This window comes from Chrysemys picta, chromosome 13 (assembly GCF_011386835.1).
Source record: "Chrysemys picta bellii isolate R12L10 chromosome 13, ASM1138683v2, whole genome shotgun sequence".
Classification (NCBI taxonomy): domain Eukaryota; kingdom Metazoa; phylum Chordata; order Testudines; family Emydidae; genus Chrysemys; species Chrysemys picta.
In genome coordinates this window covers 47135256-47161394 of record NC_088803.1, presented here as the reverse complement: position 1 = coordinate 47161394, position 26139 = coordinate 47135256, and the positions used below count along the sequence as shown (strand labels likewise).

Sequence of the window (26139 nt, the reverse complement as noted above, 5' to 3'; positions counted from 1 at the left end):
TACACTACTAGCTCTCATTGAGCTAGCATGAGTATGTCGGTGAGCTGGGAATCACACCCTAGCTTGTAGTGTAGACCGAACCTAAGAAGCCTGCTAAAAGGTATGCAGCATAATGGAGGGGGAAAGTACTATATGCATATATTGAATTAAAACGGTACAGAGCTGGTAGATCAGGAGAGTTTTTTTTCCCCTCCCCTCCCCTCCCCACCGGCAAAAGTGAAATATAGAAACCCCACTTTTTTTTTCTTTTGAGTGGGTTTTAGTACTTATGAAAATTGCAGAATAGTATAGCAAAATGTAGTGACCGTTAACGCTTCCCTACACACCAGTCTGCAGGGATCACCACTAGGTGATGGGGAGGGGTAGATCATTCTCTGTGCCCATTTCAGCCTCTGTTCTTTTGGCTGAGACTGCCAACAAGGATATCACAGTTGTCCACTAGTCACTGATTTGAGGAGTTTCATTGTTGTAGGGTTCTGAGTAGCTAGTGAAAATGACCAATGTTAATTTCACGCTGCTGCTGCTTGGTAGAGCTATAGCTCCAGTGCTCCACTGGCACCTATGTAATCTGTATACTGAAGAGGACAACATTATCCATTTATATTTCTCACATTTGGATGGTTTTCTTCACAACCATAGAGGTTGGATACTTAATTTGTTTTAAATGGAGGTTTAAATTCTACAGAAATATATGGGTTTTGGCTCTGTCACTTGCTGAAGGAGGATACTTACTTCTCTTGGTTTTGGTTTTTGTTGTTTTTTCCAAACTCTGCTTATTGTGGTCCCATTTAGAAAAGTACTTTATGCCTAACTTTAAGCATATACGCAAGTCTCATTGACTTGAATGGTGATGCTTTCCTGAACTGGAGCCATTAAAAGCAGCTTGCACACCTGTAATATATATTTTTTGGCAAACAGTCTTCTTTGTATTTAAAAATCCAAATGTTTGTCACCAAAAATCAGCTGGGCGCACCACAATAATTAAGTCATAAAATTGGCATGAAGGCACAGAGAGAGACTTTGGTCCCAATCCTGCAAACCGTTTATGTACATGTGATTGTACTCAAATGAATGATCCCACTGACTTCAGTAAAGAGATGTGTCTACTAGTGCTTTTCCGGGATTGGCATCCTAGACTAGTAAGCATAAGAGGGTGGAAAGAAAAAAGGGGAAGCTAACAGATTTTGAATAAAATGATCTAAACAGTTTTTTTCATTGTAAAACTCTGATACTTGTTATAGCTGAGCACATTACTTTTTGGGTCCATTCTTTTTTTAAGTAGGCATCTCTGAAATGCTTAATTGTTTATTTAAGTTTCTGTGAATGTGAAAACTTGCTGACTTTCAGATGAAAGATACACACAAAGTATCTGAAGGAAGAATGCTAAATATTGGAATGTATCTCCAATTCTAGTTCCCACCAACTTGTGAGCAAGTCCAAATGTTCCCACCTGTGTACAGCATTGTGTACTCTACTATAGCCTACCAGTGTTATGCCTGCTAACTGTTAGCATGGCCATATTTTGTGTGGTTTAAAAAAAAAAAGGTATCTAACAAGCAAGGATAATAGCAGCTTACTGTAGTACTTTCACTTTCAAAGCATATTACAAATGTTAATCCTCTCATAACCCCTGTGTGTAAGTAAGTGTATTCTCTCAACTTGAAAGCTGGGTAAACTGAGGGTGAAAAGTTGTGACTTTCCCATGGCCATTAGGGGTGTCGATGTCAAATCCAAAATTAAAACTTGGAAGTTCTGTGCTCAGATCACTGGATGATATCTGTTTCCAAGAGAGAGAATTATGGATTTCCTCTGTTCTACATTTAAAAGGGATGGGGGGAAACTGCTCAAATTATATATCAGCAAAAGGAACATTTTGCTTAATTTGAAATGTCTTTTTATATGTAGATCCTTCAGGTTTACCATATATTTCAAGACTAAGGGGGAAAAAAAGTTTTAGACTTGTTAAAAATTGAAAGACCTTACCTTATTATGACAACCTTAAATTTTGTCCCAGAAGAATTTAAGGTTGAAAGGGTAATTTTCTTTTATTTTTTTAAACAGCATATCATGAGGCAGAGCATTAAATTGTTTTACACTGACCAGTAAAATACAAATTGACACTTTCAGTGACCAGGCTTTATAGGATGTATAATTGTGATTCTTCAAAACTAACTTGTGGAAGCATTTAGTTATCTTGAGCTGTATATAATATAGTTCCATTTTAGAGTTAGAGTAGTTATGCAAAAATTTGTATTCACGCCAGTCTTCATAACAAACTAGGATTCCCTTTTTAAAACGTGCTTCATTTCAGTTGAAGTTTGGTGTTTGGGGGATTATTTACCCCTTCAGTTTCAGGGCCATGAAGATGCCAATGATCAAGGCAGTTGCCCAAGAGCTGTGAATAGGGGTTGGTTGCTGCTTCTGAGGCATTCTGCACACCACTGCTAGTACAGGAACTGTCCAACACAGTGTGTTTGCTCAGCAAGTCACCATAATTTTCTATTTCCATGAATCTAAGTGGGCCACTTCTGAAAGGCACTCAAACTCTTCTGGCTTGGGGACCGAAAATTTGGATGTGGCTCTCAACTTGAGTTCACAACTTAACTGCAGTACTCTATTTTAGCTAAGCTGGCAATGGAAAATGTGAATGTGAGCACTTCATATTAATCAGAAAAAATGTGCATTGGTCAACCAACATGGTGATAAGACAAATCAATTATTACAAAATACCCCTGAGATTGTTTTGATCTATTGAGTATTTTGATCACTTTCAGTTCTAATTACTGAAAAGTGCTTCTTTCAATGCTTGTAAATAAAATTTTAAATGAGTTTTTTTTAGTTGCATGAGCTATATATATAATTCATTTCAAATAAAGACCCAGAATGCATTATTACACTACTTGAAGTTCTTTTATTAAAAATATTTTAATATGAAAGGGCTCAGTTTAAAACACTCTTGACAGTTTTAGTCACCTGGGTCAAACTCAGCCTTGGTGGGCTGGGCATATCTCTATTTGCCCATTTTGAGATACTCAAAAGTTACTTGTCAGTCATGCTAATTAGTTTATACTTTGTTCTTGAAAAAGTAACTGAAGCAGTAGCATTATAGAAACAGTTGGTCACTTGAGAAATATAGTTTTTTTAAAAAAAGTTTACTACTGACCTTAGTAGTGGAGAAAATATCTTTTGACAATCTTTAAGTCAGCTAAAACACCTGATATTATCAACTGTTAAGATTCTGTGTATGGTCAGGTGTACCCCTGCGCCTGGTGGAGCCTCTCTGATGTCCAATGGGGTCTACCCATGGCCACATGGGTACACTTGTGCCAAGTCAGTTGTGCAAACAGGACCTCAGTGAGCATTATTGAAATGAGGATACCGTTAAAATCTCCTCCCTCCTTCTGAATACTTTCCTTCCCTGATGCACGTCTTAAATTAAAACTAGGAATCCATTCTGACATTTCACCTAAGTTCCCTTTAAGCTGTGCAACTGCCTATTAAGCCTATGCTGCTGTAGGGAGAGGCACCTCTCCCTCAGCATGGACCAGAACTAAAAATGTAAATTTTGAACCTCATCTACCTGGCAATCTCCCTTTTTAACTTTACAGCATTGGTTCTTGACAAAGTATTGCTGAGAAACATTTTTCAGTGATACATTGTACCTAATACAAATTCCAGAGAGCTTGGTTTGTATTATGTAAGAAGTTTGTATCATTTTAAAACACTGTCATGCTTTGCGTGGAAGAGTTCATATGGATCCATATATAGTAGTTCATTCTTCTAGTAAGAGCAGTCTAGATAACTTTTAAACAGTACTATCCTAATATATGCCCTTGCAAGTTGTTGAATTATTAAACCCATAGCATCAGTTTATCGTATAGAATTAAAAGTATGCTATGTACTGTACAGACAGCTAAAATATTATTATCCTTGTCCCATAAGGCAATGTTTCCTAAGTGGGTTGTAGGAAGGTTCTAGGTGGTTGTCATGTGCAGGGCTGGATTAACCTATCACGAGGCCCTCGGCAAACATCCACTTCTCCTGACTCAGTGCAGAGGTGAGGCCCGGAAAGGTAATTGGGGGTCGGGGTGGAGAGATTGGAGAGCAAGCTCACCCCACAGCAGCAGCTCCAGTGCCATGGGACACTCTGGGTGTTGAGACCTGTGGCACAGAGTTGCAGAACCAGTCAGGTTTGTCCTGGCTGCCCCTCCATCACACACACGGGTGGCTGGGCCAAGCCTGAGTGGTGCTGTGACCTCATATGCCCAGTCATCACACCAGGAGTAGGCAGAAGCCATCGCTGCAGGTTGAGTGCAGGGTGGGCTTCCTCTATGCCCCCACCCCTCCATGGGGGCCTTTCCTTTACACTGGGCTAGCATTAGGGTTTTGGTTCCTGGGATGAAAGGTGCACATATGTAGTGGTGGGTTGCAAAAAGAGAGAGAATGCAGTTGATGGGTCGCCTTAGTAAAATGTTTGGGAATCACAGGCGTAGGGCATACCATCTAAATATCAATGTAGAAAGAGAGGCTAGGCGATGGGACACAAACAAAAAGCAGATGACTGACCAATGTTTAACTTTTGAAAAGTAACTATTAATAATCAAGTGTCTATATTTCCATGAAGAAAAGCTAGGACCGGTAAACCTCTTAGAAGAAATATGTTTTCAGGGAGGACTTGAAAGAAATGAGGGTGGGGCATGGTGGACCTGGTCAGGGAGGGGGTTCCAGCCGTAAGGAGCAGCATGGAACAAATCCCATGACAGGGGAGAGGAAAATCTAAAGAGGGTGATTAGTAGAGTGTTTTGGAAAAAAGAATGAAGTGATAGAAATAAAGCCCCAGAGGAAGGAGATAAGTTGTGCAGCACATTGTAGTAGTACAAGGAGCTCAAATTTGGTGCGGTGGTGGTTACTTTCTAATAAAGATATACACTGACACATGCAAAGGTCCTACCACAGGAAACCAAAAAGGGCTCCTATCCATGTAATGTGTCATTCACAAATACATTGTCTTGTTCCTCTCTTCCTAGTATGCCAGCTACTTCTCCTTTTCCATGGTCCCTTTTAAAAAAGAGAAAAAACTAAGTCTTTTTACTTGTTACCCCACATTGTTCCCTTGTTAAATCTAGGGGTTTTTTTTTTTATATAAAAGCTTTTTTAAGGTTTCTTAATTGATGAGTTGTTAGAATGAGAAACCTATTTACAGATGTGGAAAGAAGATTTTACTTTTTTGGTGAGATTTTGTTTGTTTTATTAAAATTAGTTCTATTTTTAAAAAAGGGATGGTACTGAATAATGTTGCTATTATGATAGGTTTCAGAGTAGCCAGTACTCCTGTTCTTTTTGCTATTATGATAGACATTTTTGTATCATGTCCATGTAACAGTTTAATTTTACTTCTAATTGACAGAGATCTTATTGGTCTCTCTTGTATCTGAACTTCCAGGAGCAGTATAGTGCTGTAAATCCCTAAAATATGAAATTCTGTGCTTGCCTAGGGAACTCGAGGCAGGGGGAAAACCCCCCCAGTGATGCCACCACTGGTTCAGTTATATATTTAGTTGGCATGGTGGTAAGTGCCACAAGTCAGAGGAATCTTGTCTACATTATGGCTCCTGCCACTGCAGTAGAACAAGTAGCACTAGTGGAAATTTTTCCTAAAATTCTTTCATGTAGACAAGGCTTTAGCATGGAATGAAAACTAGCTGGTTTGCAAAACCACAGGTGCAATTTAACATATTAAAAAAATGGGCGACCCACTTGTGAATTTTCTTCTTCCTTCCTCAGAAGAAATTAGATTCATATACCACTGGGTCATATTCCCTCATGTAACTCTTTTGAAGTTAGTGGAGTTACACCAGGGATAAATTTAATCCACTTTGTTTATTGAGATCAAAATTATTGAAGTAAAGTTTTGTTTACTCCTTGATAGTGGTTTGCCTTCTAAGTTCTTGCCTTCTTGGACTTTGCTAATAATGTACAACTAGGGCATGTTAAGCATGAACTTGTTACAGAAAAACCTGCTCTGTGAATTTCAGAATAAAACCAAACATGCATCAGTTTGTTTATAGCTTGACAGAAAGGTGGGTGGTCTTTTGAAAGAAGACTTGAAAGTATGTTAACACCTTTCCAGGTAACATAGCTTTCTAGAGAGGTGTTAACATAGTTTCAAAGCTGACTGTAGTTGGGGCGTTTGTTACTTTATTATTTAATTTGCAGTGGCTGGCTACCAACACTGCTCCCTCATCTTGGAAACTTTTCAAATGAGTCCAAAGTGTGGTCATCATTTGGCACTTTAACATTGATATTTGCTTCAACTGTTAATTCTTAAAATATTTTCATTAGCAACCCATACTTGATTCATCTATTGAATTGGTAAGCAATATAGTAAATTAAGCTGTATGGATGCAATGAAGTTCTTGTGTAGGGTTAGTGAGAAAAAGCCTTTGGCATGAAATTAGTCTACTTTTATACATCGAGCAATTAGGAATAACAAATTTATGAAAATTACTTTTGCATTATACAAACTTGTCTGTAATTAATTTACAAAAATTAGACTGAGAGTGAACTACAGTTGGGGGCCCTATGTAATCTGTGATTCTGTGGCCATGGAACTTGCCACAGAAGTCATCCTAATGCCACAGAATTGTGCTCCAGAATCTCAGCTTTCATTTTTAAAGAGCAGTTTCTAGCCTTCACAGTTGTGAAATCTAAATTGAGGGCTTGTCTACACTGGCACTTTACAGCGCTGAAACTTTCTTGCTCAAGGGTGTGAAAAACACCCCCCTGAGCGCAGCAAGTTTCAGCGCTGTAAAGCGCCAGTGTAGATAGTGCACCTTGTGCACCATGGCAGCGCTTTAGCGTTGTTAGTGAAGACCTGCCTGAGTGTAAACTGATGTGGTCGTATCTTCCTGGGTTTGCATGGCACCTGAAACAATAGTTTGTAGGGATGTGAATTGCCCCATTCATTTGTCAGTCACTCTAGTTTGTCATGGATTTTTCCTTTTTGCTCTAGCCAGACACCTGATATCCTGTTTTTATATATATATTTTTGGTGTTGCTATCTTTCTGGGACTAGCTTGCAGCTTCCTTTTGCTCTCCAGGTTTCCCCATGAGGGGGAGTTAGATTCTAGTACATGCTCCCTGCACTGTTGTATGTAACCAGGAAGAAAGAGGTTAAGGGGGAGCTGGGCTGCCTGGAAAATAGCTGAATAGTCAATGCTCAGAGAGCTGGGGAGATACGCTGCAGAAGTCAGCTACGAGTTTCCCCATTCCTTGGGAGATGGGGAGTGAAGCCAGGCTGTTTGGAGAGTATAATGGAAAAACATATTCTCAGAAATCACTGTTGAAAATGTTATTTTTATAACAATGAATATTTTTTCAATTATGAGCCACAGTTGTGTATGTTTGCATGGATTGGGGGTATTTTGAGCAGTACAATAGATTAATACTGCAGAATAATTTAGGGGTTGTTGCAAAATTTGGTCCATTGTGCCATACATGGAGTGCCTCGACCTATGTAGCATTTTCAAGTTCTTCCCAAGCTACTTCAACATGCCCAGTGTAGTTCAGGTGCCATTTTATGCCAATGTAATGGCAAACTAGGTCCTGAAGGGTCTTTGAAAGCCTCTCATTGATCTGCTAAGTTAGAAAATTAACATTCTTAGAGAGCAAGACCTTATTTATCCAAACAGTTCAACCACAGAACTGACTGGGTAAGCACAAGACACTTTCAACTGGAGTTTGGGAACTTGACCAGAAAATGTCCATTCATGTATCAAAGATGTATGTTTCCTACCACAATGCTTCCCAGGGTAAAAAGTCCAAATCTGGCTTGAGGCTACTGTAGAGCCAAATGTGGAGAACACATATTGTATCTTGTGGGTTGTTGTGTTTTTTGGAAAATGTCTATGTACTTTGCCTTCTAGCAAGAGTAGCTTGGAAAATCAAGGAAGGCAAGGCCATAGTCCCCAGTTCCCTTATTTGCTGATTGTGTCAATCTATGGTCCATGGCAACTTGCTGCTTATAAGGATCTGCTGAAGGAAAGCCCACTTGTTGGTCTAGAACTTGAAGCAAAGGCTCCAAGAGCGTGGTTACTCATGAGAGCCAACTGACTTCCATCCTTCCTGGATTTCAGAAATGGTAGTTCTAGAGTAGTTCTGATGACTTGAATTCATCTACCTTATCTAAATATTCTAGGTGGTGCAGTAGGGACGAACAAATTATTTTGTAGACCTCCCTGTCAAATATAGAGCATGCTCTTTTCATGTTTAGAAAACAGTTATGTCTCAACTGTTTTCAAGTTCCTGTGCACAGTCTTGGACACATCAAATAATTAAGTGACATGTTTGTTGTTTATCCTTTTATTTCATGAGTTCTTTACAGAAGTAGCCAGGCTTTGCTCCTTTCAGTACTCATCAGATGACTAAGAAAACAAACCAATGGAATCTTAACTTTGTCCTCTGAGACCTGATGAAATCTCCTTTTAAGCCATTTTGCACAGGTGTCAGACCATTTCTGAACTCTGAAAGTAAGTTCTTATTTTGACTGGAGCTGGGTGAAATGGGGAAAAGACCCTCCCCATAAAACTTCATGAAAACTTTGTCACTGTTCTTTCACCCCATAGATTTTGGAAGACTCCAGACTTTTTTGCAGCAAAGCACACAGGACTTTGAAGTCCTTTGCCCAAAATTTCAACCAGGGGAATAGTGTAAGTTCTACAAAAGTCTTAATTTTTTAAAAGGAGGATCCTCTGTAGAAGACGTATAGCCCTAAAAGAATGATAGGACTGGCACATTAAGTGTATTGAGTATGAATAGTTATTTTAACATTAAACTGCCCCATTCCATATGACTCCTTAGCAGGACCCTGATCTAATTCCAGGTACTTGTTGGTTTTACTCTGATGTGTGTAGCTGGATAGGTTTGACAGCAGGAGAATGAGTTGTGGACTACATGTTTAACTAATTCAGTGGTGTTTTTTTGCAGTAACAGTCTAGTGGTCAGATGTTTGTTTTGTAAGGCTTTGGTAATATAATGGATCCAGTTTTATGTCATAATTAGTGCTTGAGAGCAAGACTCATTTTTTAATATGAAAGTTGTGTGGGTTCTCTACACGATCTTGTCCTTCTGACTTTTTTAAAGATTGGCCGGAGATGTAGCTTTAAAAACTATTTTTTCCCCATCTGTTCCTCTGTGAATAGAAATCAAAGGCAGTTATTCATTTAAGCTGTTTAAAAGTCATGGTACTCTTCTATTTTAAAATAGAAATGTAGGGCTGGAAGGGACCTCAAAAGGTCAACAAGTCTAGCTCCTTGCACTGAGGCAGGATCAAGTAAACGTAAGCTATCTCTGACAGGTGTTTGTCAAACCTGTTCTTAAAGTCCTCCAATGATGGGGATTTTACAGCCTCGCTTGGAAGCCTATTCTGGAGTTTAACTACCTTTATAGTTAGAAAGATTTCCTAATATCTAACCTCACTCTCCTTTACAGCAGATCAAGCCCATCACCTCCTGTCCTACCTACAGTAGACATGGAGAACAATTGAGTCCCTGTCCTCTTTATAACAACCCTTTACATATTTGAAGACTATTATCAGGGCCCCCACCTCAGTCTTCTTTTCTCAAGACTAAACATGCACAGTTTTTAACCTTTTCTCATAGGTCAAGTTTTCTAAACCTTTTATCATTTTTGTAGCTCTCCTCTGGACTCTCCAATTTCCCCACATCTTTCCTAAAAAGTGGTGCCCACAATTGGACACACTGGTCCAGCTGAGGCCTCACTAGTGCTGAGTTATCTCCTGTGTCTTACAAGTCTTCTGTTAATACGCCACAGAATGCCATTAGTCTTTTTCACAACTGCATAACGTTATTGGCTCATTCAGTTAGTGATCCATTTATAATTCCTAGATCCTCTTCAGCAATACTTTCTCATAGCCAGTTATTCCTCTTCTTATAGTTATGCATTTGATTTTTTTACTTCCTAAGTGTAGTACTTTCACTTGTCCTGGTTGAATTTCATTTTGTTGAATTCAGTCCAATTCTCCTTATTTCTCAAGGTCATTTTGAATTCTAATCTCATCCTCCAAAGTGCTTGTAACCCCACCCAGCTTGGTGTTCTCTGCAAATTTTATAAGCATATTCTCCACTCAGTTCTCAAAGTCATTAATCAAAATATTGAATAGTACCAGACTCAGGACTGACCCATGTGGGATCCCAGTAGATATGCCCTCACAATTTGACAGCAAGCCACTGATTAACTATTCTTTGAGTATGGTCTTTCAACCAGTAATGCACCAACCTTATAGTAATTTCATCTAGATTGTTTGAGAATGTCATGTGGGATTGTGTCAAGACTTACTAAAATTCAAGATATCATGTCTGCTGCTTCCCCCACTTTCCATTAGGTCAATAATCATGTCAAGAAGGACATTAGGTTTACGTGGAATGATTTGTTGGCAAATCCGTGCTGGCTGCCCCTTATGACTCTATGATCCTCGAGGTGCTTACAAATTGATTGTGTAATAATTTGTTCCAATATCTTTCCAGGTGTTGAAATTAGGCTGACTGGTCTATAATTTCCTGGGTCCTCTTTATTTCCCTTTTTAAAGATAGGTACTAGGTTTTCCCTTCTCCAGTCCTCTGGGACCTCACCCATTCTCCAAGAATTCTTGCAGGTGACTGCTAACCATTCCAAGATTGTTTCAGCTAGCTCATTAAGTATTCTAGGATGAATTTCATTCTACTCTAAAGAATATTTAGATAAGGTAGATGAATTCAAGTCATCAATCTGTTCTTTCCCTATTGTGGCTTGAGTTCCTTGCCTCTTGTTAATGTTAATTGTATTGAGTATGTGGTCACCATTCACCAGGGGTTCTCAAACTGGGGGTCGGGACCCCTCAGGGGGTCACGAGGTTATTACATGGGGGGGTCGTGAGCTGTCACCCTCCACCCCAAACCCCACTTTGCCTCCAGCATTTATAATGGGGTTAAATATGTAAAGTAGTGTTTTTAATTTAAAAGGGGGGTCGTACACAGAGACTTGGTATTTGAAAGGGTCACCAGTACAAAAGTTTGAGAACCACTGCCATTAACCATTTTAGTGAAGACTGAAGCAAAATAGTCAAACTCCTTAGCTTTCTTGATGTCATCAGTTATTAGCTCTTTTCCCCCACTAAATATAGGGACCTACTTTCCTTCATCTTTCTCTTGTACCTATTTATTTAACGTGTGTTAGTCGTCTAGCCAAGTGATGACAGTTCTTCTAGGCCACCGTTGAACCTAGTCTTGTACCTAATGTATATAAAGAACCTCTTATTGTCTCTTAGGCTAAGGCACAAAATGAGTTACAGTTAGCAAGGGACCTTTCTGATTTTTGTCAGTAATACCAATAAAGGTTGTGATTATAATATCAGGATACTAGAAAGTTGTCGTCATTGATCCTTAATGTTATGGATTTCAGACTTGGATTGAGTCTGATTGGTATAAATACTATTATAAATGGTTTAGTGCATCTTGTTGAAAAGAATCCCAAGCACCTTACAAACTGTGGGCTCAATCCTTCTTGGAGAGCCCAAAATACCTATTGACCTTAGTGTGTCTGGTTCTCTTTTATGGAAATCCACTGCTTTATCAGGAAAACTGTTGGGTTTCAAGTGTTGTGGGCAGAGCAGAAGGTTAGCCTTGTACCTTGTTTGACAGTGCTCTCTGGTAGTGTACCTACTGAACTGCTGTCATATTTCTGATCTTCTGCCTCCATGATCAGAAGCAGAGGTTCCTCTGAACTTCCCTCAGGCTTCTTCCTTACGAGGCAGACTTTAATTTTTTTTTCTTCCTCCTACTAGCTTGGCTTACCTCTGATAGGAGGACAGTCTTTACACATGCACCTATGACAGGTTGGGATTAGGCCCCGATCAACACTGGCAGTGGGTAAATTGTTCCAACAGCAACTTCAAAGGCACACCTACTGTGTACAATTTAGCTTGTCTTAAAATATAGATGCCTGGCTTTTTGGCAAATGTTGAGCCAAGGTCTTGAAGGGAAAAAGCTCAGAGGGGAAAAAGATGCAAACAAACATCATGTCCACCAGCACAAGCTGGTCAGTCATAGGATGAAGAAATGAGGGTTCTGTGGGATAACCTGGATTGCCACAGTGGCAGGTCCCTACTACCCCTGCCGCTGTTTCTCTGGGAAGTTTTCTAGTAACTCTGTCCTTTCTCTGATTCACTACATTGAATGTTCATCCATTATGCCGCTCTGTGTAGTGCTGTCAAGTCATGCTGTAGAAGAGACCATAGTGAAACACCTTGGTTTTGCAAGTAAAAATTGGACACCACTCCATTATTGGCTCAAGTTTATTCAGTCATTCTTCAGTCTCATTTCTTAACTCACTCCCTGCCCCCTTCCCCCCCCCCAGTTTTTTTTTTTTAAACTTATCTCTGGCCTTCTCCATTCATTTATTCATTTAGGGAGGTGTTCCTCTCCGTTCCTGAACATTATGGTTTTTGGTGATGACTTTGTTTTATTCCTTGTGTAATTCAGAATGCTGTTGTTCCCCACCTCTGCTTTGTTCTCACATGCATGTGGCTGTTAGCCCTTTGTGGTGATTGCTTATAAAGTAGTTTTTCTTAAATCTGGTCTACACTCAAATTAGACTGAACAGCTATGTCACCCAGGGTGTGAAAAATGTTGTGCCCTGGGCGCTGTAGTTAGTTCGACCTAACCTCAAATGTAGATGGCATTCTCTTGTTGACATCGTTACCTCCTGTCGGAGACATGGATTAACTACGTTGATGGAAAAAACCCTTCCTTTGATGTTGATAGGAAGCACATATGCTATGGTACTACAGCTGCAGTGATGTAGCATAGACGTGTCCTTAGACTAACAGGGACTCTGGCTAATCTAGAAAAGGTTGGTTTCCCCCCCTCCCCCAAGCTTGCTCTGTTGAGTCAATTTAACTTGATTGAAAACTGCACTATACACTTATGTAGACATAGTTTTACACCTTCAGCTTGATTTTTAGCAAGTTATAATAACTAGAGTCCTGTTTTGATGAGTTAAGCTAGTCCAATTGAAGAAAACACCACACTTTTCTCCTAGTCTAGACTCCATATGAACACCAGGTATGCTAGCGTTATATTACTGATTGACTTTATTTGGTGGCTAAGATTTCCACACTAAAAGTTTTTTCTTTGAAACGTCTTTGAATAATTTTGTATATCTTCATAAAGTATCAAAATACTAACAAGCAATTTTTAATTTCTGAGCAATTTCAGACACTTAGATTTTAGTATAGGAGTGTAGCAAGGTTACAACCCTGATTCATCTTACAATATTTTTCTAGTCTTATGTTGACACAGGCTGTTTCTGTAATTTGTTAATATTAACATTATTAATTTTTATAGCACCATAGATGAACAGGACAATTTATAAATAATCCTGTAATAACCCAGATACAAGGAGGCTTAACTTATATCAATACCACAGTATGTCTTTCTCTGGAGTAACTATCTACCAACTAGATCAACACACTAACTTTAGACCAGTAAGGTTATTTGAATTATTTTAAAAAGATAAACTATATTAAACTAATTCAAAAACTATATTAAAATAATTTATATTGCTACATAAACAAGCCCTTTGAATTTGCAGTTAAGGATCAAGCTTTCAACAGCCAGGTAGGATGGACTGTAATAGAAGAGGTAGTGCTTCTCCATTGTTCAGGTTCAAGGTTTTAATTGCCAAATGTGAATTTCTAGCCTTTTATACAAATTGCGCCTAAAATTTATTTTTGCCTCCATGATGCCAGAAGTCAAACTTTCTTGGTATGCATTCTGTTGCCTGTTTGCAGTATGCGTCACAACTGTCAGTTTCAGGCAGTTAGTATAGATAGTCTATATAATGCATATGCATTTTCCAATTCTGCTGCTTGTTAGCTCTCAGAACAAGGAATTATACTTAATGGGCTTGATCTTCAGGTGAACCAGAGCTCCATTTACTGTCTTTGTCTCTCCCTCCCTTCTTTCACCGCCTCCAGTTTTGGGAATGAGAAACAGAGGAGTCTTGAGGCTTTTCTGACTTAGGTTGACAGTAGGGCTGTCGATTAATCACAGTTAGCTCATGCGATTAACTAAAAAAAGTGAATTGTGATTAAAAAAATTAATCGCAGTTTTAATCACACTGTTAAACAATAGAATACCAATTGAAATGTATTAAATATTTTTGGATGTTTTTCTACATTTTCAAATATATTGATTTAAATTACAACACAGAATACAAAGTGTATACTGCTCAGTTTTGATTACAAATATTTGCACTGTAAAAATGATAAAAGAGATAGTATTTTTCAATTCACCTCATACAAGTACTTTAGTGCAGTGATTCTCAAACTATTGTACTGGTGACCCCTTTTACATAGCAAGCCTCTGAGTGTGATCCCCCCCTTATAAATTAAAAACACTTGTTTATATATTTAACACCATTATAAATGCTGGAGACAAAGCGGGGTTTGGGGTTGGAGGCTGACAGCTCGCGATCCCCTATGTAATAACCTCGCGACCCCGTGAGCGGTCCCGACCCCCAGTTTGAGAACCCCTGCTAGTGCAATCTCTTTATCATGAAAGTGCAATTTACAAATGTAGATTTTTTTTTTGTTACGTAACTGCACTCAAACAAAACAATGTGAAACTTTAGAGCCTACAAGTCCACTCAGTCCTACTTCTTGTTCAGTCAATCACTAAGACAAACAAGTTTGTTTACGTTTATGGGAGATAATGTTGCCCACTTCTTCTTTACAATGTCACCAGAAAGTGAGAACAGGTGTTCGCATGGGACTTTGGCAAGTAAATACCTTGCACTGCTGGTTACAAGATATGCTAAACATTCATATGCCCCTTCATCCTTCGGCCACCATTCCAGAGGACATGCTGATGACGCTTGTTAAAAAAGTTATGCGTTAATTAAATTTGTGACTGAACTCCTTGGGGGAGAATTGTATGTTTCCGGCTCTGTTTTACCCGCATTCTGCCATATGTCATGTTCTAGTAGTCTCGGATGAAGACTCAGTACTTGTTGTTCATTTTAAGAACACTTTCGCTGCAGATTTGACAAAATGCAAAGAAGGTACCAATGTGAGATTCTAAAGATAGCTACAGCACTCGACCCAAGGTTTAAGAATCTGAAGTGCCTTCCAAAATCTGAGAGGGGCGAGGTGTGGAGCATGCTTTTAGAAGTCTTAAAAGAGCAACACTCCGATGCGGAAACTACAGAACCCAAACCACCAAAAAAGAAAATCAACCTTTTGTTGGTGGCATCTGACTCAGATGATGAACATGAGCATGTGTCAGCCTTTGGATTGTTATCGAGCAGAACCCGTCCTCATCATGGATGCATGTCCTCTGTAATGGTGGTTGAAGCATGAAGGGACATATGAATCTTTAGTGCATCTGGCATGTAAATATCTTGCGACGCCGGCTACAACAATTCCATGCGAATGCCTGTTCTCGCCTTCAGGTGACATTGTGAACCAGAAGCAAGCAGCATTATCTCCTGCAAATATAAACAAACTTGTTTATCTGAGCGATTGGCTGAACAAGAAGTAGGACTGAATGGACTTCTAGGCTCTAAAATTTTACATTGTTTTATTTTTGAATGCAGTTATTTTTTTGTACATAATTCTACATTTGTAAGTTTAACGTTCGTGACAGAGATTGCACTACAATACTGAGGTGAATTGAAAAATACGATTTATTTTGTTTTTCACAGTGTAAATATTTGTAATAAAAAATAAATATAAAGTGAGTGCTGTACACTTTGTATTCTATGTTGTAATTGAAATCAATATATTTGAAAATGTAGAAAACAACCAAAAATATTTAAATAAATAGTGTTCTAATATTAACAGTACGATTAATTGCACGATTAATTTTTTTAATTGCATGATTAATAGCGATTAATTTTTTTTAGTTGCTTGACAGCCCTAGTTGACATTAAGGGATAGCTCAGTGCTTTGAGCATTGGTCTGCTAAACCCAGGGTTGTGAGTTCAGTCCTTGAGGGGGCCATTTAGGGGAACTGGGGTAAAAATCTGTCTGGGGATTGGCCCTGCTTTGAGCAGAGGGTTGGACTAGATGACCTCCTGAGGTCCCTTCCAACCCTAATATTCATAATGGTGTCCTAGGTGCCGTTCTGCCAGCCTAGGACCATAAAAGTACAGCACACTCCAGCCATGTAATGAGCATGACCCCTATACTGAGATGGGGCCTGGAACAAGTGGGATAGAGCTGGCTATTGGCAACGTTCGGCACGCAGCTCGCCAGGATAAGCACCCTGGTGGGCCGGGCCAGTTTTATTTACCTGCTGACGCGGCAGGTTTGGCCCATCGTGGCCCTTACTGGCCGCGGTTCGCCGTCCCGGGCCAATGGGGGCGTCGAGAAGCGGCGTGGGCGAGCGATGTGCTGGAGCGAGAGCCCCTATGCAAGGCGACAATCACCAACCACCCCTTTAGGGCTGTTTTAAACCCTCTTTGCGCTAGTAGGGCAATTCCAAGAGGACCTATTATTGGATGGAATCGCTCACGGTTTTTCTTTCTGGGCGGAGGGGAACAGAAGTTAAACTTAATTTTACATTTTTTTGGATGAGGCAAAAAACCTAGGGAGTTCAAAAGTTGTGAATTTTAAGAACTAAGTCCATCACATGCACTTGCAAGGTAATGGCCTTTGTCACTGAAGGATTTATAGTTTCATCTGGCCTTATCAGTTGGTTAAAAAAAAAAAAAAATTAAATTTCATGATTTGTCACAAGACACTGCATTTGTCTTGAACGTGGCACTTGGTGTGTTTATAAAGTACAGCAGGAGTTTGATTATTTTCAGTTTTAATCTTATTCAACTATACTGATTCAGTGCTTCTTTCTAGATCTCATTAGTGTAAGATGTGACAAAGCAATGGGTGAAATGGATTTGTTGCCCAATAGTTCACATTTACACACTGGAATAAAATGTCAAGTTCAGTTTGTGTAATGACACTTGAATATATACATAATACTCATTGAGGATGTGAACAAGTTTGTATTGTATCATTTTTCTACTCATTCAAAAACATTCTGAAATTGTCCATTTTTGCAGTGATCAGTGTTGTGTATATAAAGGGTAATCGATAGGAAAAATTCAGTGGAGGTTCTGACAGAAGTTAAAGTGAACAGAGAATTTGACCTGGTTGAGTATTCAAAATTTCCTGTACTGAAGTAGTGTTGCTTTTATAAGAGATTGCATGAAAGTTTAGCAGTTATTTTACCATCTCTCTAAGCTCCAAAAGCATAAACATAGCAGGATACACCATAAGTTATGACACAAGTGAAGGTTTTATGCTGCTTTTAATTGATTAGCTAGACAATGTTTTTCTTTGAAATCTGATGTAGAAACTAAATCCAATTAACTCCATGATTTGCAAGTTTATAGTCATGGGAAAAAACTAGTAACTTTTCCTCTTCAGAAAAATACACTTAAAATATTCATGCTTTGTGGTATAACTCTCATTGTGTGCAGTGGTCATAACTGGACACTAGTTGAGGGACGTCATTTAAATTGGTTCCTTGTTAATGTAAACTATCTTCGATTCTTTTTGTTCTGATTTGCTTCTCTAAAGAGGGAGTAACTACATAACTCTTGGAGATCAGTGGTTTTTTTTTTAAATTGCAGTGTGAGGATATATAGGGGAAAACCCGTCTGAATTCAATATGTCATCTTTATCTTTGAAGTCATCTGGTGGAGAAATTAAACAAGTGTGTATAGTTTGAAAGCACTAGATTGGAAACACGCCAAGAAAATGATGACAAATCTTTGTCCATATACAGATGTGTTGAATTGTTTAGAAAAGTAACCTAGAACATGACCATTTCAGAGTCTCCTCTACTAAAAGTGCCTTAGAACAGATCTTCAGCTATAGATGGAGATCTAGAATGCTCTAACTTATTTGCTGAGTGACACGTAAGGCCGAGTCTACACTACAAAATAAAGTTGACTTAAATTACGTCAATGTACAGCCACCACAGTAATTAAATTGTTTCTGCGTGTCCATACTACGCTCCTATTGGCGGTGCGTATCCTCACCATGAGTGCTTGCACTGATTTCACTGTCAGTGTGAGGTGCTGACAGACTGAGCCCTGTCATTGTAGGGTGCTGACAGCCAGAACAGCTTGAAAGGGAGCAACGTGATGTAAACAATGCGGTGTCTATATTGACACTGCATTTACCTAACTAAATCAACTTAAGTGTTACACCTTTCACAGAGGTAGTTATTATGTTGGTGTAGTGGGCGATTTATTGGTAGGGAGCTACATTTTAGGTAGGTTGATGTAAGGCAGCTTATGTCAACCCAACTTTTGTAGTGTAGACGAGGCCTAAGATTTAGTTTTCTGGTCCTAATAACACATCTGTTTTTTTTGTGTGTGCAAATAAATGTAGGTGCAGTTTTTCACTTAAGCCAAAATGTTTAGAAATGTTAACTGGTTTTGTTTTGTTGTGTGGGGGTTTTGCCACTATTTTTGGGTCCCCAACTTGACTCCTTGGGCTTCTTCAGAGGCGCTGAGGACTTACAGCTCCCATTGGCCTGACTGCGGCACACAAAATTAATAAGCACTTGGGAAATGTTTTGGTTAGATATCCCAGGCCCCGGTTACAAAAACAAACATAGCAGCTACCATCTGAAAATCTAACACTTACAGTCTGGTTTTCCACAACTATCCAGTTGGGTTAAATGTTTGGATATGTGGCTGAACAGGGAATGACTGCCTCATTGCCCTCTCTATTTTATTTATCTTTTGGGGTGTAATGCAGCACAGTACCATCTGTTACAGATGCACTTGAGAGAGATTATGATTTTATAACCATTTTCATTGCTAAATTTGTTATGGAAAATTAATTTAGAAGTTAGAGAAATGTTACTGTTTCTGATAACTTTTTTTAAGCCAGGCTAATGGGAATATGGTTTATTGGCAGGATTTTCTTTCAATTGAAGCACTTCACAAAAAGTGAATACCTTAAAGTCAGAAAAGAATAAGTAAGATGTTTTCAGGATTACTAGTTTTAATCTCTTAGCTATGTAGAATGGTTATGATATTGTATATTATGTGCATGTAATATTGTACCATAACTTGCTAGACTTACTAAAGAAATGTTCTTTAGTTTTAATCAAGATTTTATGATGAGTGTTGGGGATATTTAATCTTTCTCTCTCCCAAATTTTATAAATCAGTTTTGTGAAAATCCAGACTACTCGCAGTTGGATATACATTCCAGTGTACATGCTAATTTCAAATTTGTTGGTCTTTTTAACGATACTTAGAGCTGATCACTTTTTGTTCTGTAGCCACTTGCATGTGCAGAATATTTCTTGACCCCTTTCTTTTTTCACAGGCATGGTCCTTGTGCGTAGCGAAAATGGACAGTTACTGATGATCCCGCAACAAGCCTTGGCACAAATGCAGGCACAGGCACAGGCACATGCCCAATCCCAGCCCCAAAATACCATGACTCCTCGTCCTGCAACACCTACCAGTGCACCACCAGTACAGATATCAACAGTGCCGGTGAGTTTATTAATTTACATAAGTAAGAATCATTTTCCTTAAATATTTGTCTGTGAATTTACTCATTAGGAAAGTGAGGGACTAATCATGTGGTTTTAGGCAGTAATAGATCAAGGCAGTACTGTGCAAGCTTCACCACACAGCACGACCACCGCGCCCCAACCCTAATGTGTTACACTTTGGCTGTTCACTGAAACCGATATTCACTTCCGTTGACTGGAAGTAAGTTTAAAACTAATTAAAAGAAATACTTTTAGACCATGCATAGTTAATCCATGGAGCTCATTGCCATAATAAATCATTGAGGCCAAGAGCTTTAATATGATTTTTTTTGTTTCAAGGGTTAGGTATTTCTATGTACGAGTCCACCATGGTTACATTAAATAGGGTAAAAAAAATCCTATTGGCAGGTTGTTCCATAATAGTCCACTATGGGGTTTCTTGCACCTTCCTCTGAAGTATCTTCTACTGGCTGCTATCAGAGGCAGGGTACTAGACTAGATGAACCATTCCTCTGGTCTTGTATTGCAATTCCTATGTTCAAACTCTAACATAGTCTGGATTCTTTTGTAGGCTCCTGGAACGCCTATAATTGCACGGCAGGTGACACCAACTACTATAATCAAGCAGGTGTCTCAGGCTCAGACAACTGTACAGCCCACAACAACATTACAGCGTGCTCCTGTAGTGCAGGTGAGTTTGTAGAAACATACATATGAACGATGAAACTATGAATTGCTAAAATAGTGTTTGGGAATATCTCTGGGTGAGACTTGGAGTACACAGGACACTTTTCTCCACTCCCTAAAATGTTTGATAATCTTAAACTATATCAGATTTTGGACTTCAGCTACTCAGCAACATTCCTTTCAAAGTCAGCTTTCTTTCTGAAAGTCCTGTTTGTTTAAAGTACCTCCTATGCTTTCCTCCAAAGGGATAGACACAAATTTCTCTTTGGATTTGAAACACTCTTTGATGCTACGGGACTATAGATCCATTATTGTCTCTGCTTAAGCTTTTTAAAGGGTTCTTATTATAAACTTCCTCCTCCCCTGTAATTCCTCTCTAACCTTTTCATAACATTGCTTTATCTTCTCCTGCCTCCAGCTCTTCTGCTTTTGGTTTATATATCCACAATACGTCTCATGGTGCCTCCTCAACTTGGGTTGGGGGACTCGGTCCTAAGTACAGTTCTGACTAATAGGGTGACCCACACTTTCTAATCACACCACCAAAAACATCTGGAAGTAGGGATGGAGTGTTGTGTGCAGTGCTGATACCATCTGATTCCTACATCCTAACCTTCATTTTTCCATGCTTTCTTTCCCCTTTAAGCTGGCAACAGATGAATCATTGAAGGGTTTTCTTAAGTGTTCCCCTTCTTTACATTGGGCACCAAGTGCACAGTTCTTGTTCTCCTTTAATCTAGTTTTAGCCTAGACTGAGGGGGAAAACTCTGTAGTGACCTTTCCAGATTTGAGCCTTCTTCTGTGCAATAGTGCCGTCTTCATTTTCACTACTTCTGTGCTGGATGAGCAAATTCACTCTGTCTTCATTGCATTTTGGAGTGAACACACAATGGTTTTCACTTCATTCTTCTCTTTTTTCCTGACAGCAGTGTAAATTGGGTAATCCTCTCCTTCCCCTCCTCCCAAAAAACAATTAAACATTGCTTTGAAAAGTCGAGTGCCTTCTCTTGTGTACCTTGTATAGTATGGAAGAGTAACTTTTTATAAATGGGCTGTTAATGCAAGTGCTGAAAACTAGTTCTAATGTGCAGCTATTTTCTTGATGCAAAGGGATTGTCATCAGTAGTTTACGAATACACCTTGAAAGCCAACAGGCAAGTAGTGTACATGGAAGAAGGGTCTAGTTATAATGTTAGTTCTTTAATTAAAGACATTATTTCTGCATTGTTTGGTGTTTTGTCTGTTTATTTTTTTAAAAATGCTTGGAACTACTAAATTGTTTAAAAGAGCTCTTCTCCCTTTTCTGCATGTTCTCCCTAAATTTCAGAATCCGGCTGAAGGGTTCTACCACTGCAGCCATTTTTTTTAAAAGGAATGTTCAAATTAAAAATATTATACAAAAAACCTTGCATTTTTCTGTGTGCTAGATTAATTTTAGAAGCATGTTCAATGAGTTTTGTATAACTTTATGAAGAAAATTATTCTCTCCAGCTATTCAACCAAAAGGTAATAGAAACAACTGAGAGCCAAGTCTTTACCCATTATGCCTTCTAAAAATAAATCCTCCTTTCAGGAGGAATGGCAGTTGAGGGAAACAGGTAAACAACTTTGGATGTCTAGGTAGCAGAAATACAGCACTAGCATTAATAATGCTTTTGGGATTTGAGCATGTTTTCTTGCTCAATGTTGTACTTTCTTTTATCCTGTAACCAAAAATCATGCATTCTTTAATCAACTTTCAGTATTTTCAGTTTTAAATATGTAGTGTGTTCTGCCATCTGGTGGTTCTTTCTCTGAACTGCGACAGATGGCTGCTAGTATCAGTACCAGTTTGGGTTTTTTGTAGCAGCTTTGAAGGATATTCCATAGTTCAGTGATTTGGTTATTCCTTCTCCTTTGGTTATGTGGTACAAAAAGACAGATTTTCGCACACTCCAAAAGGGATAACCCATGTCTGTATTCTCTACAGCCTCAGATTGTTCTGGGTGGTACCGCACAAACAACTGCATTAGGTACAGCGACAGCTGTACAGACTGGAACTCAGAGAACTGTGCAAGGAGCAACAGCAACCTCTACTGCTGCCACAGTAAGATCATGGTTACATATGTTTAAAATTCTGTGCTACTCTTCTCATTATACACCTGTTGTACATACATTTAAGTAAATTAACATTATCCGAGTAAGGAGCAAATCAAGACTGAGTTTCCTTCCTATGAGTTATTGGTCTCATAGAAAATAATGAAATTTAGCAGAAAAAATATAATTTAGGATACATGTAAGCAAGTATGAGCTGAATTTTGATTTGTAACAACTTTTTTTTATGATTGGTAATGTAGCATTTGTATAGAACTCTTCCTTTTTCAAAGCACTTTGTCTGCCGTCTGGGACGTGGGCAAATCATTTGCTGTAACAATTTATTCAATGTCAGAATAGGATTAGAACTCAAGTATTACTGGTTCAAGATATGTATCATATATCTTCAAGATAGGCAGTGAGTGATGGCATAAGAGACAGAATCAAGCTGGAGTGCCCTTTGTTCTGTAGGGAGATAATCACCAATACCTACTTGTTTCTCATATTATAATACACTATTTAAGCATGAGGTTACATGGTGTGGTCTTGACTTCCATTCCCCAAATATCTTATATGCACACCAACTTCAAACATCATTGTAAAATACTATGTTTTAATAATTGAAATATAAAATGTTTCATTGCGCCACACTTGCAAACAGTCTGTCAATTTTATTATACACGTCACACTATCTAGTATGTAAAATCTTCGCTAATATTCTGTGTGTTGTGGGGTTATAGCAGAAAGATCTAAGGTGTCAGAGGACCTTGCGTCTCATAAGCCAAAGGAGTTCTTTCTTTGTAAGCATTCATTAGAGCATGTGACCACTTTGGAAGCACCCTGCCTTTGAGAGTATCACCTGCGCAGTGCTTTCATATTTCAGGGCAGCAGGAACTGGAAGTCCCCAGGTCACTTTGAAACCAGTGCTTCCCATATGACCGAACTTTTTAGTAGGAATAAACTATTTGCTGCTTGCTTTTTTTTTTTTTAACTGTCATGTAAAAGAGCATGTCAGGTAAACCTCCCACTGAAGAGGCACATCTTGCCTTCCTCTTACCTTCCCTAACTTTCTTTTCCCTCCCCAATAGGAAACTATGGAGAATGTGAAGAAATGCAAGAATTTTCTATCCACATTAATAAAACTGGCTTCATCTGGAAAACAGTCTTCAGAGACTACAGCTAACGTGAAAGAGCTAGTACAAAACTTGTTGGTAAGAAAAGCTCATTAAAAGTACTGATCAATCAGATGCTGGCTAAATTTAATTAATAAAATTAAGTTTTATGAAAAACAGTTTTTTATAAAACCTAAGATGAATAGATATTCTGCATATGGTTTTTCTTATGAATTAAAATGGACTTTTTTAAACTCAACAGTTTCCTGTAGCATTTGTAATGCAGATATCATACCACTGTACTAGAACAGGGGTTCTTAAACCGGGGGTCGGGACCCCTCGGCGTCACAAGGTTATTACATGGGGGGTCGCGAGCTGTCAGCCTCCACCCCAAACCCTGCTTTGCATCCAGCATTTATAATGGTGTTGTTTAATATAGAAAAATGTGTTTTTAATTTATAAGGGGGGTTGCACTCAGAAGCTTGCTATTTGAAAGGGGTCACCAGTACAGAAGTTTGAGAACTCTGTACTAGAATGTGCAACTGATTAGCCTAATGTCATGCGATGAGTGGAATGCAAAAAGAATGCACTATGAATGGTGAATATTTAAATTAGAGTTTTAAATTCTAAAAGTTTTACTGATCTTAGATGGTATTAACAAGTATAAGGATTTTTTAATTAAAGGCCCATTAGTATGCTGTATTTGAGTGTGAAAATTAACAATTTCTTATTTATAGATGTATTTTTGGACAATAACATTGCATACCAATATTAAAAAAGATGAAATTTTTAGTATTTGTAGAGTACCTGGCAAAATTGTATAGCCTATGAATTTTAAAACTGGATGTGCTTTTTGGGGACCAAAAGGAAAGTTGTGTGTTAGGATCTATTCATAATATTAAAACTTTCAAGTAATGTTGCAATTCAGTTTCCACACTCTAAATCAATCAGGGCTGTGGAATTTTTGATCTTGCCTAGGTTAATTAATTGTCTGAGACTGGTGTAACTTGTACTTCACAATTGGATTCTACAAAATGTGTATGACCATAATACTCTTGATAAATAAAAATAGCCAGGCATGATGGAAATGACAACTTCTCTTTAATAAATTAGTGAACCTTTAGAAATAGGTGTGGGCCTTACTGTCCAAAGTTCATTTATTTGGTGAATTTGAATATCTATTTTGTTTCATAGGATGGAAAAATTGAAGCAGAAGATTTTACCAGTAGGCTGTACCGAGAGCTTAATTCTTCACCTCAACCTTACCTTGTGCCTTTCCTGAAGGTAATTCATATGCCCCATATTCTTTTATTATCTTTCAGTGCTTACTCATCTGAGCAGGAGCACATCAATTTAATGAGAAAGATCCTCTTCTAGAACAGTATGTGTGCATGTTTTAAGTGTTACCTGATCAGATTTCTAAAAAGATCCTTTAAAATACACAAATACATGTTTTGTTTCCCAGTCTCCTGAGATTCTCCTCCCCCCCCCAATGTTTTATTAACTGTACTAAATGAGCACAGGTTCCACTGTAATGGCTGTTAGTTTTGTGAGAAATCTGGAACATAAATATTCTTTTTCAATGATCAAAGCCATTCATCTCTCCACGGTGGAAAACCCTTCAAGCAATTGGCAGCCTTGGATTCTCTCATTCCTAGAAGTGAACTCCGAGGAACAAGCTTGAAGCACTCTGATGGAGCAGTACGGGGAAACTTGCGCTGTTGTGTTTTATGGATAAACAAGAAAATTTACTTTCCAGGGCTGTTTAAGGGGGACAGAGTTAAGGTTGCATGTGCAACTTTCACTTTGGCATTTCCTGTCTCTTACGGTTGCATAGCTAAGCACTTAACATTGTTATTACAGCCTTTTCCTGCCTTTTGATATATAAGGAAATCTCTGATCTATGTAGCAAATGGAAAATTGTGGTTTAGGATTCTAAAATCTTCAAGCAGCATCCAGCGACTCAGCTGTCTGGTTGGGTCACCATCTTAAGTTTACCTCCTTTGTCTTAACACAAAACAGATCCTTCTGCCCTCTCTGGGGCTGTTTCTCAGCCTGTTGAGGTTCAGCCTGCAGCCCCCTTCACTGGGGCTGGTAGGGGAACCTAGTCCCACCTTTGGCTCTGGGTTCCAGCCCAGGGTCCTGTACTGAAAAGTGACATCTGCTTCTTTACTTGTGTTGCAGTTTTTCCTGGGCCACTTCCTACCTTGACGCTTCTTGCTTTCCGTCTGGGTCTCCTAGTCTCTTTCCTGTCTAGTCAGGCTCCCTCCCTGCTAGAGAGCTTTCCTCCCTGCTCTGAGCTTTCTATCCTGCTCTGACTTTCCGTCCATCTCTTTCCCCAACTGCGCTTTATTACTACTTTAAGCCTGGATCCTTTTTTACATAGGAATCACTTCATTCCTCTTGGGTGGGGCAATTCTTCAATCAGATTGGTTTAACTCTAGGCTCACCAGCTCCTGGGGCAAGTCACCCTGTTAATCCAGGGTTGGCGGTACCTTGCTACCACCTGCCCTTAGCACAGACCAGACTTCCTCATGCTGACTCCACCAGCCTCTGGCAACACATGCTCCACCTTCCAGGCCTCGCTATCTCTGTATCAGAAAGTGATTGGGCACACATGGACTCCTAAGTCCTCAGAACATCCCTTTGGTACGCTCAGCCCCTGTTCCTCTGAATACTCACAG

The 26139-nt window shown here is 39.0% G+C and overlaps 1 protein-coding gene across 2 annotated transcripts in view; it reads left to right on the top strand.

Annotated features, from left to right (window-relative positions):
* TAF4 (TATA-box binding protein associated factor 4) overlaps positions 1 to 26139 on the top strand; it is a 64727-nt gene that overhangs the window by 8414 nt on the left and 30174 nt on the right. For both annotated transcript variants that reach the window (XM_005302928.5, XM_042858411.2), the window contains exons 3-7: positions 19409 to 19581; positions 20155 to 20274; positions 22240 to 22356; positions 23432 to 23554; positions 24650 to 24739. In XM_005302928.5, the coding sequence (XP_005302985.1) occupies positions 19409 to 19581; positions 20155 to 20274; positions 22240 to 22356; positions 23432 to 23554; positions 24650 to 24739 (623 nt within the window). The remainder of the gene's footprint in view (positions 1 to 19408; positions 19582 to 20154; positions 20275 to 22239; positions 22357 to 23431; positions 23555 to 24649; positions 24740 to 26139) is intronic.